This window comes from Herpailurus yagouaroundi, unplaced genomic scaffold (genome assembly GCF_014898765.1).
Source record: "Herpailurus yagouaroundi ecotype Mexico unplaced genomic scaffold, PumYag 190, whole genome shotgun sequence".
In the NCBI taxonomy this organism is placed as follows: domain Eukaryota; kingdom Metazoa; phylum Chordata; class Mammalia; order Carnivora; family Felidae; genus Herpailurus; species Herpailurus yagouaroundi.
Window position 1 is genome coordinate 4785424 of NW_024412421.1, and position 15858 is coordinate 4801281.

Sequence of the window (15858 nt, forward strand, 5' to 3'; positions counted from 1 at the left end):
CTGTAGGACAGGTCATAACGATGATCTCCATTTTACAGATTAGGATATTGAGGCTTAGCATGGTGGTGAGATCCTCGAGTCGCGCGGCTACTAATTGAAAGAGCAAAGGATTCAAACTTAGGTCTGATTCTAAAGCTTTGCTTTTTCATGGGATCCTGAAATCCTAGTCCCACCTCGCGTCTGGACTGCTCTCCACCCTGGCCCCAAACTCCCTGCAGGAGTTTTGACAGCTAAGCCCCGAGCCAAGACCCTGGCCTGGGAGGTGGAGCAGGGAGCAGCACAAGAGCCCCGCCCCGGCTCGGGTGTCAGCCAATGGTAACGCGGCATCCAGTCTTTTGCCCAATCAGCCAGAGCTCTCCGTCCCCCCCCCTCCCCGGCTCCTCTGCCCCTCCCCTCCGCTTTCCCTTTGGCTCGACCGAGCTTGACGGAGCGGAAAGTCCCTTCAGCGGACTCCGGGCCGGCAGCCATTGGAGGAAGGTCTGTCACTGGGCCGCCCAATCAGCGCGTGCACAGAAACGCATCTCGGGCTGTGATTGGTTAGCGCGGCGGTTGCCCCCTCGCCCCCGCTCGCTCTCACCCCCCTGGGCGGCTCGGAGGCGGGGCAGGTGGGGGCGGGCCCAGGTAGCAGGTTCGGCTGCGCCGGGGCCGCGCGTCGGAGGTAAATATTAAGGCGGTGGGTGTGGGGCGCCGGGGCCGAACCGGGACGCGGGCTAGCCGAGCTGGGGAAGGGGCGACGCCCCGCCGCCCGAGGTGAGTGAGAGAACGGGCGGTTGAGCCGGCGAGCGGCTGGCGCCTGGGTCCCCTCGGGCGTCCCTGCCCGGCCTCCGGACGCCTCCAGCCGCCGCGGTCGTCGGGCCCTAGGCGCCGGCCCGTTAGTTGCCCTGGCCCGGAGCCGGCCAGGCCCGCGGGGTGTTGAGCCCGCTGACGTCAGCCCGGGCTTCCTCACCCCCGGGGCTTCCCCCACCCTTCCCCCTGGCTTCCTGAGAGGGCTCCCGAGCCGTGGGAGCCTGGTCGCCGCCGCCGGGACCTCCGGGGGAGCGAGGACTTGGGGTGAGAGCCGCGCAGGAAACCGTCTCCGCCTGCGGTCTCCCCCATTTACAGACGGGGAAACCGAGGCACGGGCCGCTGGTCGGCTCCCGACGGTCGCTGTTGGCTTCGGGAGCCCTGGGCTGTATTATCTCCTCTCGGAGTCGAGGGGGGCGTATCGTTCCGTCGGTTTGGGGGTGTTGGTGGCCCCTGTCCGGGAAGAGCAGCAGTCGGGGTTCTGGCCTCGTTAATGGCGTGTTCTGCTTTTTCTTTCAGTTTCCCCCTTTCCAGGGTGAGGATGGTTTTGTACAACAACCTGGAGTTCATTAGTTGAAAGGTGCGCTCTGTCGAGACAAGGTATTCTTTTCCTTCTTTTTGTTTTTCTTTACGATCGTATTAACGATCTGTGGGGGGAAATCGGGAAGTCTTGACAGAAGATCGTGTTCCTGGATTTGGTTCTCAGCTGGGTCAGCTGCCCGGTTATTCATGTACTTGGCATCTTTTCTATTCCACCCTGTGGCATTTGCATGTTTTAGGGTGGTTGTCATCTTCCAGCCACCAAGCCTTGCAGTGTCTCTCAGCCCCCAACATTCCTGCCCCCATCGTCTCCCCAGTCTCCCTGTGTAGTTGTAGCCTCGGCTGGGCTGAGGATCATTCCTTACCTTGCTTTTGAACTGGGGCTAATAGAGATCTTAATAAGATTGTTCCTTTTGCAGTCATTGGCTCGCTGGAGAAAAATCCAGGCCTTGAGGGAGGTTGTTCATTCAAGTGCTGGTTTTCTGCACACCCCCTCACGCCCCAAGTAGACTGAATGGCCCTGAGGATTTAGCCTGCCAATTCCCCACTGGGTAGTGGGTGGATTTGAACTAGAACAGTATTAGGAGAAAATGATTTGCTGGGGGTTCTTGTGGAAGTTCATGTACTGCGAATGTTGATATCACCCAGAACATTCTCTAATGTTCTGCTGCAAAATGTTACAGTATTGCCCTTGAAGAAGCCTTCCTCTGGATGGTAACTTTTGCGAAGAGCCGGTAAGACCAAGGCACTGTTACACACAACGAGCCCGCAGCAGCAGTGATTTCTTGTGGTCTGGCATTCCTAAACTGTAATTTTGCCTGATTTATGGAAGTCTGTAACTCTAACACAAGAAGAGACAAAGGAGTCATTACCCTCTTCATCAAACGATTAATATTTTGTTCCTGATTTCCACACTCTGGTCTTAAATTTGTCAAGGTACTTTGATTGGTTACACAGCACTTACAGGCATCAGACATGGTGTGACGATCTAGGAAACCAATTTCAGATGAACCTCAGAACTTGTTTTTGCAATTGTGGAAGATTTCTTGTTTGTTTCTTCTCTCGTGTAGCAATGTAGGGGGGTTAACACTGACCATGATGTCATTCATTCTGAGATGTAGTAAAGTATACTTTTTGTTTGTTTGTTTCCCTTTTAACCTGGAAGAGGCTTTTAATCACTTAAACAGTGAAGATGAGGAAATGGAATTTTGGCTTTCGCTTTTGCACCTGAGTTAACCAAATCGTCTGCTCATTTCACATCTACGGAATGCCCATGACATGCCAGGCACTGGCTCGGGAGCTAGACATCCGAAGATACAGGACTTGGGGAATTCACAGTTTGGAAGTGTCGTGGCCAGGTTTAACTCTAGTGCGACTGCAGGGTTCCTTGTTCATATAAATACAGATGCAGGAGACAGGCCATTTTTTAACTTTGTAAGTCCTGCCTGCTTTACAGACTGAATCCTTGTGTGCTTGGGTCACAAGTTAGTATGTGAAGAAAAATAAAACTGACTCTCTTTTCTGCTCATGGAATCTCTGTTTTCCAGCTGTTTAGTAGTATAACACTTACAAACTTGTTCTTTTAGTGAGAGATATCCTTTCTTAAAATGGTGATTATTCTAGGTATCTAGAAGCTTTTGGAAGAAGTCCTGTGTGTCTTCTTACTTTGGTATTCATGCTGACCTTCCTGTCTCTGCCATTCATAATTAGGGGCAGTATTTTAGTATTGTTAAGTTTTGTTCGGATTTACACAGTCTCCTTTGGTTTCTGGAACAAGTCAGGACATTTGAGAAGATGTGAAACGTTCTTGAATTAGATCTGTCTCTGTTTTCTTCAGTGAGGTTCTTTGAACGGTATAACCTGATAGCTTGGGAATTAAAAAGACATTGTGTTTTCTAGACAACCGTTGTCAATTGTATGTAGCTGATTATGTTCATTTGTACCACATGTTGTGACCTTTAATATTTTCCTATAAAATGTATTTCTTGACCAGCGTTTCATTGCATTGATAGGAAACTGGTAGTTATTTGTGTCTTTCAACCCTCATCTTGATTTAGTGACTTTATTTTAGTGCCATTAGACTCTCATTTATTCAGAATCCAGACCCTCAACAAGCTCAGGTAACCAGACACATTTTCAAATCTTTGTGACCCTGAACCATTCCCTCATCTGGAATGTTGTTAAAAGAAAGGCTTTCTTCTGTTCGATATGGTTTAGAGTTAAATACATCATTGCATTCCGCCTCTTTGGTAATCTTCATTCAGCACTTAGAGTAATTATCAGGATATTCATAATCACTCCATTTCCCAGCCTGAAATAAGTACGATGGCATTTAGATGAATCATTTGTGATATATTTACACTCACAGTGAAGTATACGATTAGAGGCAATTTTAAACCAATTAGACCTGAAAGGTAGTAAGAGAACACAAAGTAGGGCAGTTATCATATCTTAAATCTGCCATATTTCCCAGTATCTAACACTGTGCTGAGTGCACAGAAATACTCAACACACCAGCAAACCTTGATTGATAACTCATCGACGGTGTCTTTTATGTCTTTCCCGTTGTAGTCTTTAGTTTTTACGGCTTGGGTGCTTAAGAGTTAATTTAACTATTGTGCATGTCCCAGGGAAAGAAGAATGTTGTCATAATATTCATTTCTACGGTGGAGGAAAGTCTCTTTATTAACCTATATCTGCTGCAATGTCAGTGTATGGAGATATTAACAATCATGAAATTTATTATCTTGTATCGTTGTAGAGTCATCAAGTTCCCCATTCACCTTTCTCTGTCAGTTGCAACGAAGAGAATCTGTGTTTAATGTAGTTGCAAACCTATTCTTTCTTAATGTGTACTTTCCAAAAGAGGAAAGGCCACCGCCTTTTTATTTTTGGGTAATGCTTTTTCAATATTTTATGAACTTTTGTTCTGTCCGTTCTAGTTGTCTAACGTGATCCCTGCTTTTATCGAGTTTAAACTCACTGCCACTTGTGCTAACTCAGGTTAGAGAAAAGCTCTCCTTGTGTGCTCACTGTAAAATACAGTTCTTAATAACTGTTGTTAAATTGCCTTCCACCTTTTTATAAACCAAAGTAGTTATATTAAATTTTACTGTGGACTGTCTCTTAAATGACTTGCATAAAACACTTCTGTAATCAAATTCATTTAAGACATAGTGTCCTAATGCATTACGTATAGCAATTTAGTTTTGTCTTGGTAATATTTCATGACCCACTGGTGGGTTTTATTTTAAATCATGACATGACATATTCATCTAGAGAGCCAACAGGGTAGGAATGTGGGTATACAATATTAAGATTCAAGGACGTTCTTAATTTTAATATTTGAAGGTGTAATTTTTAGGAATTTTAAGAAGTCATTCCTTTTCTAAATAGAATTACCATACTTTCAAAAGCAATTTTGGCCAGAAATATTTAAATACATTTATAAGGAGAACAAAACAACACGCTTTTTTAGACGTTGCTCTTTGACTCTCTCCTCCTTCCGGGAGTAACCCAAACGAGGTCAATGCAGTAAAGCCTCTGTGCTTTACTCCTAAAAGGCTGTTCAGAATTTATGTATACCTCTTGTAGTGACTGTTGTTTGTTTTTTTTTAAACACACAAACGTATTTCATCCTCTGGCTTCTCAGAACCGATTAGAAGCAGTAAGTTGGAAAGCAACAAGGCCATAAAATGAGCCAAATACACATTGCAGGAAACCACAGAAAATGGCTGATTGCAAGGGAAAATCAAGGACTGTAAATCTATAGAAAGCAGACCCAAGAACTCACAAAGCCTTTCAACAAAGTAACAAACATCTTTGTATATTGAGAGTCAGGTGACAACTTTATATTCATATTGATAACTCCGTGATTCAGAAAAGGCTATTTCCCTGTTGATCTTTGAGAAGAATTTTAGTCAGAAACAACAAATACTTCATTTTGGTACCTTAAAGGAATGCAGCCAAAGTAAGGATTTGGGTTGCTGTTTGAGTAGCCTTCATGAGGGGTTTTTGCTCATAATGGTGCCAAGATAGGGGTTTCCACAGGTGTCTTATGTAAGTGGCAAATATAAATTGATTCTATTCCTGCCGAAGTAGACAGTGCCCTCAAGTGGAATTAAGACAAACACATTATAAAAAAAGGAAAAAAAAAAAAAAAAAAAAGAGAGACAGAGAGAGAACCACTTTAAGCCAGCTCTACCCCTGCTTTTTACTAAATGTTGCACAGATATTTCAAGAGTATTGGTTTAAAGAGATGCCAAACTCTTTATCTGGTCTTGGGTAATTTACATGTCTCGTTGTGGGTTGTAGTGGGACAGACTTTTAAAAAACCTCACCATTAGAGAGCACTTCATTATCTAATGATGCATTCTTTGTATAGATTTGACCGATTATTTAATCATTAAGTTAAATTATTAAACTGAAAATTTGGTTCTTTACTTTTAGGAGTATTTATTTTTAAATTCCAAGAGGAAACTAGATAAATATGATAGTCCAATCAACTGTTGCTGTTACTCAGAATGGTGGATAACTCTACCTCAAAGAAGGAGGGAATAAGTAACTGTGTTTAGAAACCAAATAGCCACACTCGTGTCCCAGAGAATACATAAGGACTATTTTTTTTTCAGTAACATAATTAATTAAAATAATGAATTCTGCATTTGATTTAGTGAAATCGCATAGTGTTTAACCCCCAGTTAAGGTAGGGTTGCGAAGGCTGTTTTAATTGTGCAAGACTGGTATTGTAAAAATTTTCAGTGAAGATTTGAAACTGGAAATAGTCTTTTTATGTTTTTCTTTCCAGCATAACATAGTTAAAATTGCGGTGTTTGTTACTGTACTACAGTTACGTTCTTTGTTACGTAGTCCAAGTTTTAATGGCTACAAAATTGATTTTTAACATCTTTACTATCATCAGATTTACAATATCTGATATTTGAGATTATGTGAAATTAAATGATGGCTCCGATTAATATGATTAACATTTGCCTAAGGACAAAATGTACATGATGAAAGGAATGAAACTGAATCAGAGATCAAGTAAATGATCCATTATCAAAATAGGGAGCACAGATAAATGAATCGTGGTTACAGTTTCAGAATATGATTTATGTTTTTTTTGATAAAAGATGTTCAGCATAATAATTATGATGGGTAACTTTTCACTTACACCACGTGTACAGAAATAATAGCCTCTTTGATGTCTGTTTTGCTGAAATGCAGCAACTTACTCATTTAGGTTAGGCCTGATCTATTAAAAATGCTACTTTTTAAAGCTTAAAAATGCATATATATGTTTAAATCTGTATAGAATGTTATCTTTTACTAGAATTTGATTTTATACATTGCATTGCCATGGAAACAAACATTATTGTATTGTGTTTGAAGCTACTTTACAATTGGATCTCCTTAATTAAAGATGCAACGTTACAGTAGGTACAAGTGATGCATGTGTTTTAGCCTTTTTAGGTAATTTTGGAAGTATTTCATTTATGTGTGTGCTTTTACTAATCAAATGAGATCTTAAGTCTTTAACCTTGATTTTGGCTCATGTAGAATAAAGTGTAAAGTTTCTTTTTGCTTGTCCTCCAGGCATTTTGCTTTGCTGTCTTGTTACAGCATGGACACCAAATTGCTAAAAACGTGCTTTGGGACTGCCAGTGAATTTATCTTTTGTGGTTTTCCTACAAACTTAGTAGTTCCCTTTTTTTTGAGTTAATATTTCGGAGTTAATGTCACCATGAGTTCAGGCTTATGGAGCCAAGAAAAAGTTACTTCACCCTACTGGGAAGAGCGGATTTTTTATTTGCTTCTTCAAGAATGCAGTGTTACAGACAAACAAACGCAAAAGCTCCTTAAAGTACCAAAGGGGAGTATAGGACAGTATATCCAAGATCGTTCTGTGGGGCACTCGAGGATTCCGTCTGCAAAAGGCAAGAAAAATCAGATTGGATTAAAAATCCTAGAGCAACCACACGCAGTTCTCTTTGTTGATGAAAAGGATGTTGTAGAAATAAATGAAAAATTCACAGAGTTGCTTTTGGCAATTACCAATTGTGAAGAGAGGTTCAGCCTGTTTAAAAACAGAAACAGACTGAGTAAAGGCCTCCAGATAGATGTGGGCTGCCCTGTGAAAGTACAGCTGAGATCCGGGGAAGAAAAATTTCCTGGAGTTGTGCGCTTCAGAGGACCCTTATTAGCAGAGAGAACAGTATCGGGAATATTCTTTGGAGTAGAACTACTGGTAAGTTTGATAAACCTTTTTAGTGAGCTTGTGCGTGTGTGTGTTTCTTTCTGTGTATATTTGTATGCACACATGTTTGTTTGTTTTTTTTTTTTACCCCTTTAAATTAAATACAACAGAAGTTTTTCCAGAAATCTCCCATAGTTTTTAATATTCACAGTTCTTAGGATTTACTTTTTAATGATAAATTGAGATAACGTAAAGATGATGCATTGAAAACTTTTTAAAAACTACCTAATGTAGTAGGAAATACACATAGATCATGTAATTGTTGAAGGGTTTCCAATATTAGAAATTTTAACATTGTGCTAAAAGTGAACTCTGCCAATTATAATTGAATTAATCACCTCACAAAATTATGAATTATCTTGTGACCGTAATAACTGTAGGTCTTTCAGTTTTTCTCAGGGTGTCCTATTAAGTTCATGAAACTTAGATATAAGATTTTCAAAAAATAAGGTGCGGCAATTTAAAATGGCTTATAGTTGTCCCTGATAATATATGTGAAAATGACCCAGGAACTTCTTTCTCCTGAAGGGAGAACCAACAACTCCGTGATTCATTTCCAAAGTTAATGTTCTCAAGAGCTTAAATGTCAGTTACATTTTTTACATTCTTGCATATAGAATTTCATGATCAAAAAGTTTCTAAAGCAGCCAGTTGTAAACCAAGTAAGAGATCTGAATCCCAGCTATACTCTTTACTAGTTGGGCTGCCAGGTTACTCACCCAAGCTACTTCTCTTAAAGCTGCTTCCTCATCTGTAAAATAATGAAACCAGCACACAGCTTGAAGCGTTTTTTTGTGATACATCGATTCAAGAGTCTGTGTGGTGGCTGGCACATAGTAAGTACTCAGTAAATGGAGCTAACGTTATCGTGGTTTTAAAGTACATTTTTCTTTTTATGACACAGTTATTGTTCGTATTGAGATGTAGAATCTAGCCCAGCTCTCTCACAGTGGAATTATGACTTTTGATTAATTAATTAATTAATTAATTATATTTCAGCATCAGATACAGCTTCTTTTTTCCTTTTTTTTTAGACACTCGAAATTCACCAGCAACTGCTAATAATTATATTTCTTATCTCTGTCATTCGGAATTTTCCCAGTGATTTCTCTGAAATCCCCGGAGTGGATCTTTGTTTCTTATGGATCATCTTACTTCATTTCTTCTCTACCTTATCAGTCATTTTTTTTCCCCCCCCTCTCACTTGAAAACTAGGAAGAAGGCCGTGGCCAAGGTTTTACTGACGGGATATATCAAGGGAAACAGCTTTTCCAGTGTGATGAAGACTGTGGAGTGTTTGTTGCGTTGGACAAGCTAGAAATCCTGGAAGATGATGACAATGGATTGGAAAGTGATTATGCAGGTCCAGGGGACACCGTGCAGATGGAACTTCCGCCCCTGGAGATAAACTCCAGAGTTTCTTTGAAGCTCGGAGAAACCACAGAGTCCGGCACAGTTATATTCTGCGATGTCTTGCCTGGGAAAGAAAGCTTAGGATATTTTGTCGGTGTGGACATGGTAAGAAACTTTTGGAATAGATTATCTTTGTGGGTGTATCTATTAGTTTCATGACCAGTTTAGGTACAAATTGAGCACTTTGAATATTTATTTATTTATTTATTTATTTAAATTTTTTTTTTTCAACTTATTTATTTATTTTTGGGACAGAGAGAGACAGAGCATGAACGGGGGAGGGGCAGAGAGAGAGGGAGACACAGAATCGGAAACAGGCTCCAGGCTCCGAGCCATCAGCCCAGAGCCTGACGCGGGGCTCGAACTCACGGACCGCGAGATCGTGACCTGGCTGAAGTCGGCCACTTAACCGACTGCGCCACCCAGGCGCCCCGAGCACTTTGAATATTTAAAAGGGTAACGTAAAAAACATCTTCTAATTTATCTTTGGTAGAGGAACATTGACGTGGGACAGGAGTCTAGATATGGAGTTACATTTACTCTTTTTCCAGTTTGAATAAACTGGAGTAATGTTTCAATCCTTAAATTTGCTCTATGATAGCTGACCAATAAACAGGAAAAAAAAAAGCCCCATCCAGAGATGTTCCATGATATCTTGTTTTTCTTTATCTTGAAAAGATTCCCCCCGCCCCCCATTCTCTTTATAATATTTTGCTAATATGGATGGCGGTCTGAGGATCCTCTTGGCAGGCTGCCTAGAGTTTTGCCCCACTGGCTTTTCCCCACCTCTGTCTGTCCTTTAGTTGGCCTGTGCGAGTGTGCATTCCAAACCCCTCTAGTGTGCTCCTGGAAAGGAAAGTTCTGGCAAACACAGTATTCCTCATCTATTTCCAACGGCAACATGTCGTACACATTGGTGCTCAGGGCAGTTGTCTGACTGGCTTGTCTCTTAATCTGACTCCATGAACAGCACTATACTCCTTGGTGCTATGTTGGAATATAAAATAATTAAATATAGAAGTCTATTTTGGAGGGAACTCTTACATATCCATAAGATGTCAAAAGAACAATAAAAAATAGATCTTCTGTGTACAGAAATGCACACAGGGTTTCAAATAGAATATTTAAGTGCTCAGGGAATGTAAAAGTAATTAGAACAAGGTAAGCTTAATTAGGGGCCGATTTCTGGGTGAAACAATGTATTATTAATGAATCTTCCTATGCAGATGGGTGTTATGTAGACTAGCATTTGTTGTCCAGTAAAGTAGGAGGAATCCTTTCAATTCCTTGCTTGTCTATGGGCTTACTGTACCTTGATTATTCTTGGATCTCATTTTTACCAACACAAAACCAAAAAACAAATAAGCAAAAACACACCAAAAGCTTTATTAGTGTGGCAGTTGTTTCTGATACGTTCTTTTTTTCTTTTAGGAAAAATAGTTTAAGTTTGCCAGCGTAAAATCTTGTGGAAGATCCTTTTCTGGAAAATACAGATTTTTCTATTCATGTTTTATTGAGACAGGTTTTAAAACTGTATTGCTTAATTTCTAGGATAATCCTATTGGCAACTGGGATGGAAGATTTGATGGGGTGCAACTTTGTAGTTTTGCAAGTGTTGAAAGTACAATTCTCTTGCATATCAATGATATCATCCCAGGTATGTTTTCTTTGTGTTTTTATGTATTAATAAGGCAGGGTTCCTAAGATGTGTTTTATTATGTAAATACAAGCTTCAAGATGCATTTTTGGAACGTGACTTCTTGTCCTATGGAATTGTTATCAAATAGAATATCCTATCTTATCTCCCAATGAGAATAATACTTACAGACTTTTTATTTCCAAAAGCATATGAGCGTGGGGTGGCATTTATACGTTATCGTTAACTTTTCATTACCTGTTGATTCTAAGTAGGGGAAAAAGCCCTTTCTGATCATTGGAAGAGTTAGAAAATAAATCACCTGCTACCTGTTTGAGTAAGAGCCTGGTTTAAACTAGAAGCCTGTAAGCAGAAGTTGGTCACGTCATGTGACATAATATACAGTGGAGAGGATTCTTCCTGCGTGCCCTTTGAGATTTCTTCCAGTTTTGAGCTGCTGTAATTGATCAGGATTCATGACTCTCGAGTCAGATCACCCAACTTTACACCTTAAGAAAACAAAACAAAACAAAACAAAAAAACATGAAGCCACCTTTTATTTCCTGTAAACAAGTAGCACCTAATGGCCGCTGTCAACTAATTGATAAATTCCCATTGATGGCAAAAATCAACAGCATCTCCCCCCCCCCCCCCACCTTAGCAGAGTTCCAGTTACAGGCTAGTTGGCTGATAGTATGTTAATCATGAAACTGACAGAGGCATTCATAGGTGGTGCTTTTAATTGATCATTATGCAGCCATGAATAAATGTCAGAAAGCCTACATTCAGTAGCCACCAATGTATGCATCCATGAATTAGATGACTTATACTTCTTCACATTCTTGACAAATTTATAAGGTCTTCTTTTTTTTAACTTAAAAAAATATTATTTATTTTTGAGAGAGAGAGAGAGACAGAGAGGGAGACACAGAATCCGAAGCAGGCTCCAGGCTCCGAGCTGTCAGCACAGAGCCCGATACGGAGCTTGAACTCACGAACCGCGAGATCATGCCCTGAGCCGAAGTCGGAGGCTTCACCGACTGAGTCACCCAGGCGTCCCCCCAATTTTCAGGTCTTAATTATTGCCTGTTTTGCCGATAAAAACTGGGGCTTAGCTAGTGCTGAGGTTGGCTAGGATCAAGTAGGTGGTAGAGCCAGAATTCAAATCCAGACCTGTCTGATTGAAAGGCTCTGCTCTTTTCGGTCCCTCCTCACCCTTTGTGTATACACTTTGGATGTGAAGACTTGCACAGAAAAGCATCCTTCTCAGCCTCAGATGGATACTTGGGAATATTGTTTCCATGGAAATGGGTTTTGTCTCTAATTCTATAAAAGCTGAATTTCACTAAAGCAAGGATCATAACCGAACAAGATGGTTTTTCCGCTCCTGGTATTTTTTTTCCTTTCTTCCTCATTTTGATGCAGAACACTTTGGAGTTTCCCACAGGTCATTTCAGGTCCTCAGTAACTTTTTTTTTTTTTTTTTTTGTAAACATGAAGGGGCTATTACTAGATGATCCTTAGGATTCCTTCTTGCCTGCACTGTTTGCCCTTCTCCTGTTCCTTGTTGGCTTGGCAAGTGATAAATCCTTGTTTTGCTGAGTTACGAAATGCTTTCTACTTTGGCTTTTAGCTTTATAGCAAGAGTACATTAATTGGAGGTATGGGGTTCAAATAAGGGCTTGGTTTCGATTTTGCTTTGTAAAAGTCTGACAAACTCGGCTTTTCTTGAATTTTAGGGTAAATCCTATACCTACCACCTACCTAGACTCTACAAGGAACATTTTTACTGTGCTTGCTTTTTCAGGTATCCATTCCTGTATCTGTTCACTAACCCATGTTATTTCTGTATGCATTTCAGAGTACGTCGCAGACACCAGCACACATATAATTAACCAGAGAGAAGTTTAGGGTTTTTTTTTTTTCCTTTTGAGTTAAGACAGACACGTAACAAAATACATGTTGTGTCATTTGAGTTTTGACTAATGCATATACCCTTGAATTGGAAACCCTTATGAAGTTACTAAAATAACTTCTAATAAGAAAAATATTTACACATCTCAAATCAAAATAACAAAAAAAGCGCAGTAGAACATCTCATTTCCATTCTTATCTCCTCCACTTCCGGGACCTCCTCATTCCATCCCTTGCCTCCCACTGCTAACTATTTTTATTAGTTTCTTGTATATCTTTCCAGAACTTCTTTATACAGTATAAGCACATATTCTCTCTTCCCTTTTTAAATAAAAAACATACAATTTATACTATTCTGCACCTTGTCTTATTCTCTTAAATCTATATCTTGGAGCTGTTGGTATACTTTTCCACTGCATTTATTTAACCAGATTCCTACCAACGTATATTTGGATTGTTTCTAACTTTTTACTATCACAAAGTAATAGTATCCCACATGCGCTAGCAAATCTATAGGATAAATTCCGAGAAGTGGGGTCATTTGGTGAAAAGATCCATGAACTTGTATTGTTCTAGATATTACTACATTGCCTTAAGCAGTGTATATAACAGTTACCAGCAGAATATGAGGGTGACTTTTTTTTATGGACTTTGCATGAGAGTATGTTGTTGAATTTTCTCCCAGTCTGAGAGGTGAAAAATCTATTTCAGTATAGTTTTAATTTCCATTTTGAATGAGGTTTTCAATGAGGTTAAGCATCTTTTCCTATGATTAAGGGCAATTCATGTATTTCTTTCTGTGACCTGTATATTCATACCTTGTTTATTTTTTTTAATTGGATTATTGGCCTTTTTTCTTACCAGTTTCTTTTTTATGTGTTAGGAAAGCCAACTGTTTTATGATATGGGGTGTAAATGTTCCCTACTTGCCAACTCTCATTTGTAACTCGTCCTTTTTTATCTGGTTGTCCTCATTTTTGAAAATTATGGTAAGATAAATGTAACAATATTTACCATTTTAACCATTTGTCAGTGTACAATTCAGTGACATTACATACATTTACTGTGATGTGAAACCATCACCTCTATCTATTTCCAGACTTTTTTCATCATCTCAAACAGAAACTCTATATGCATTATGAAATAACTCCCCTTTCCTCCCTTCCCTCAGCCTCTGGTAACTTCTGTTCTCTACTTTCTGTCTTTATGAATTTGCCTATTCTAGATACTTCATACAAGTGGAATCTTCTAGTATTTGGTCCTTTGTAAATGACTTGTCTCACTTAGTGTCATGTCTTTTGACTTTGCTTTAGGTGTTTTTAGCCGTGCAGAATTTTAAAATTTTTATGTAGTTGAATTATGAGTTACTCCAAGGTTATATAGGCATTTCCCCATGTTCTCTTACGTTGCTCTTGTGGTTTTATTGTATATATATCTTTGATCCATTTTTATTTTATGTGATATATAATGTGATATATGGATCTAGTTTAGGTCCCCCTCCCCAGATAGCTGCCCAGTTGTCCCGACATCTTTGATGAAAAGTTCACCTTTTTTCCTGCTCCTTTGAGATGCCACTTTTACCATACTCAATTCCCATATGTACTTTGGCATATTTCTGGACTTTCCCTTCTGCCTGCTCATGCTTCAGTACCACACTGTTTTTAACGATTCTTTATAGTATGTTTTAATAGGAGCACTAGTCTTGCCTCATTGCTCTTCTGAATTTTCCTGCCGTTCCACATTGTCTTCAAAAAGGTTAATAGACACGTTTAAGTCTACAACCCACCTAGATTTAATTTTGTGTAGGAGATGAGGGACACATACCCAATTTGATCTACCGTGCTTGCTGCGTATAAATCAAGTTTCAACACGGGTATATATGGACCTCTTCCTGGGCTCTACTCTTTCCTTACACTGACACCTCTAGGCCTTCATTATCATAGCTTTACAAGAAGCTTTATAGCTGGAGAGTACACTTCCCCGTTTGTTCTTGGCTGTTGTTGGCCTTTGCCTCTTCGTTGTAAATTTAACAGTCGGCTTCTCCGACATTACAGGAGAGTTCCGTTGGGATTTTGGTTGGAACTGTAGTCAACCTGTAGAGTAATTTGAGGAGACATTTTTATTATACTGAAATTTCTAATACATGAACATTGCATTACCTTTCATTTAATCTCTTTTTAGTAAAATTTTATACGTTTCTCCATTTCTTGCTTGCATTCTGATACGTTGTAAAGTAAAACATGTTTTCTAACAATTTTCTGTGATCTATAGAAATACAGTCGACTCTTAGAGAACAGTTGTATTGAAACCTAATTCACATACCATATATCTCCCTCATTTAAGCTGTTCCATTCAGTGTATTTTAGTATATTTACAGGTACGTGCAGTCATCACTATGGCCAGTTGTAGAACATTTTCATCACCTCACAAAGAAACCCTGTACCTTTTAGCTATTACTGTCCTATCTCTTCCTCCTCCTTAGTCCTAACCAACCACTAATCCACTCTCTGTCTCTGGATGTTTGTCCATTCTGCACGTTTCATATAAATAGAATCACTTAACGTGTGGTCTTTCGTGACTGGTTCCTTCGTGTAGCAGGATGTTCTCAAGGTTCATCCATGGTGTAGCGCGTATATCCTTATTTTATTCCTTTTTATGCCCAGATAATATGCCATAGTATGGATGTACCCCATTTCGTTTATTCATTTGTTGAAAGACACTTGAGCTCCTTCCATCTTTTGCTGTACATAATGCTGCTATCACATTTGTGTACAAGTTTTTGTGTGGACGTATGCTTTCCTTTTTCTGGGTATATACCTAGGAGTGGAACTGCTGGGTCACTTGATAACTGGGTTTAAGCATTTGTGGAACTGTCAGACTGTTTTCCAAAGCGGCTGCACCATTTTGGATTCCTACCAGCATTGTACAAAGGTTCTGATTTCTTCACACCCTTGCCAACATTTATTATTATCTGAGTTTTTGATTCTAGCCAGCCTAGTGGGTGTTAAGTGTTATCTCAGTTGACTTTTGTGGGCTGAGTCTTGTTGCAGACAGTGTTTTTAAAATCTTTTTTTAAATTATTTTTTAAATATTTATTTATTTTTGAGAGAAAGTGAGCATGAGTAGGGGAGGGGCAGAGAGAGAAGAAGACACAGAATCTGAAGCAGGCTCCAGGCTCTGAGCTGTCAGCACAGAGCCTGACGCGGGACTCAAACCCTCTGACCGCGAGGTCACGATCTGAGCCAAAGTCGGATACTCAACTAACCGAACCACCCAGGGGCCCTTAAAATCTTTTATTCTCAGTGTATCCATAGAT

At 39.9% G+C, this 15858-nt stretch overlaps 1 protein-coding gene across 6 annotated transcripts in view; it reads left to right on the top strand.

Moving 5' to 3' along the window:
• The first annotated feature begins 617 nt into the window (after positions 1 to 617).
• The window catches only part of CYLD (CYLD lysine 63 deubiquitinase), a 70013-nt gene continuing 54772 nt past the window's right edge, over positions 618 to 15858 (top strand). For 3 of the 6 annotated variants that reach the window (XM_040498003.1, XM_040497998.1, XM_040498002.1), the window contains exons 1-5: positions 641 to 750; positions 1303 to 1383; positions 6919 to 7570; positions 8795 to 9097; positions 10544 to 10649. In XM_040498003.1, coding sequence (XP_040353937.1) covers positions 7067 to 7570; positions 8795 to 9097; positions 10544 to 10649 — 913 coding nt within the window. In that variant the 5' untranslated portion in view covers positions 641 to 750; positions 1303 to 1383; positions 6919 to 7066. Of the gene's footprint in view, positions 751 to 1031; positions 1051 to 1302; positions 1384 to 6918; positions 7571 to 8794; positions 9098 to 10543; positions 10650 to 15858 lie in introns of those variants that run through there. The other 3 variants (XM_040497999.1, XM_040498001.1, XM_040498000.1) reach the window with 3 other exon arrangements.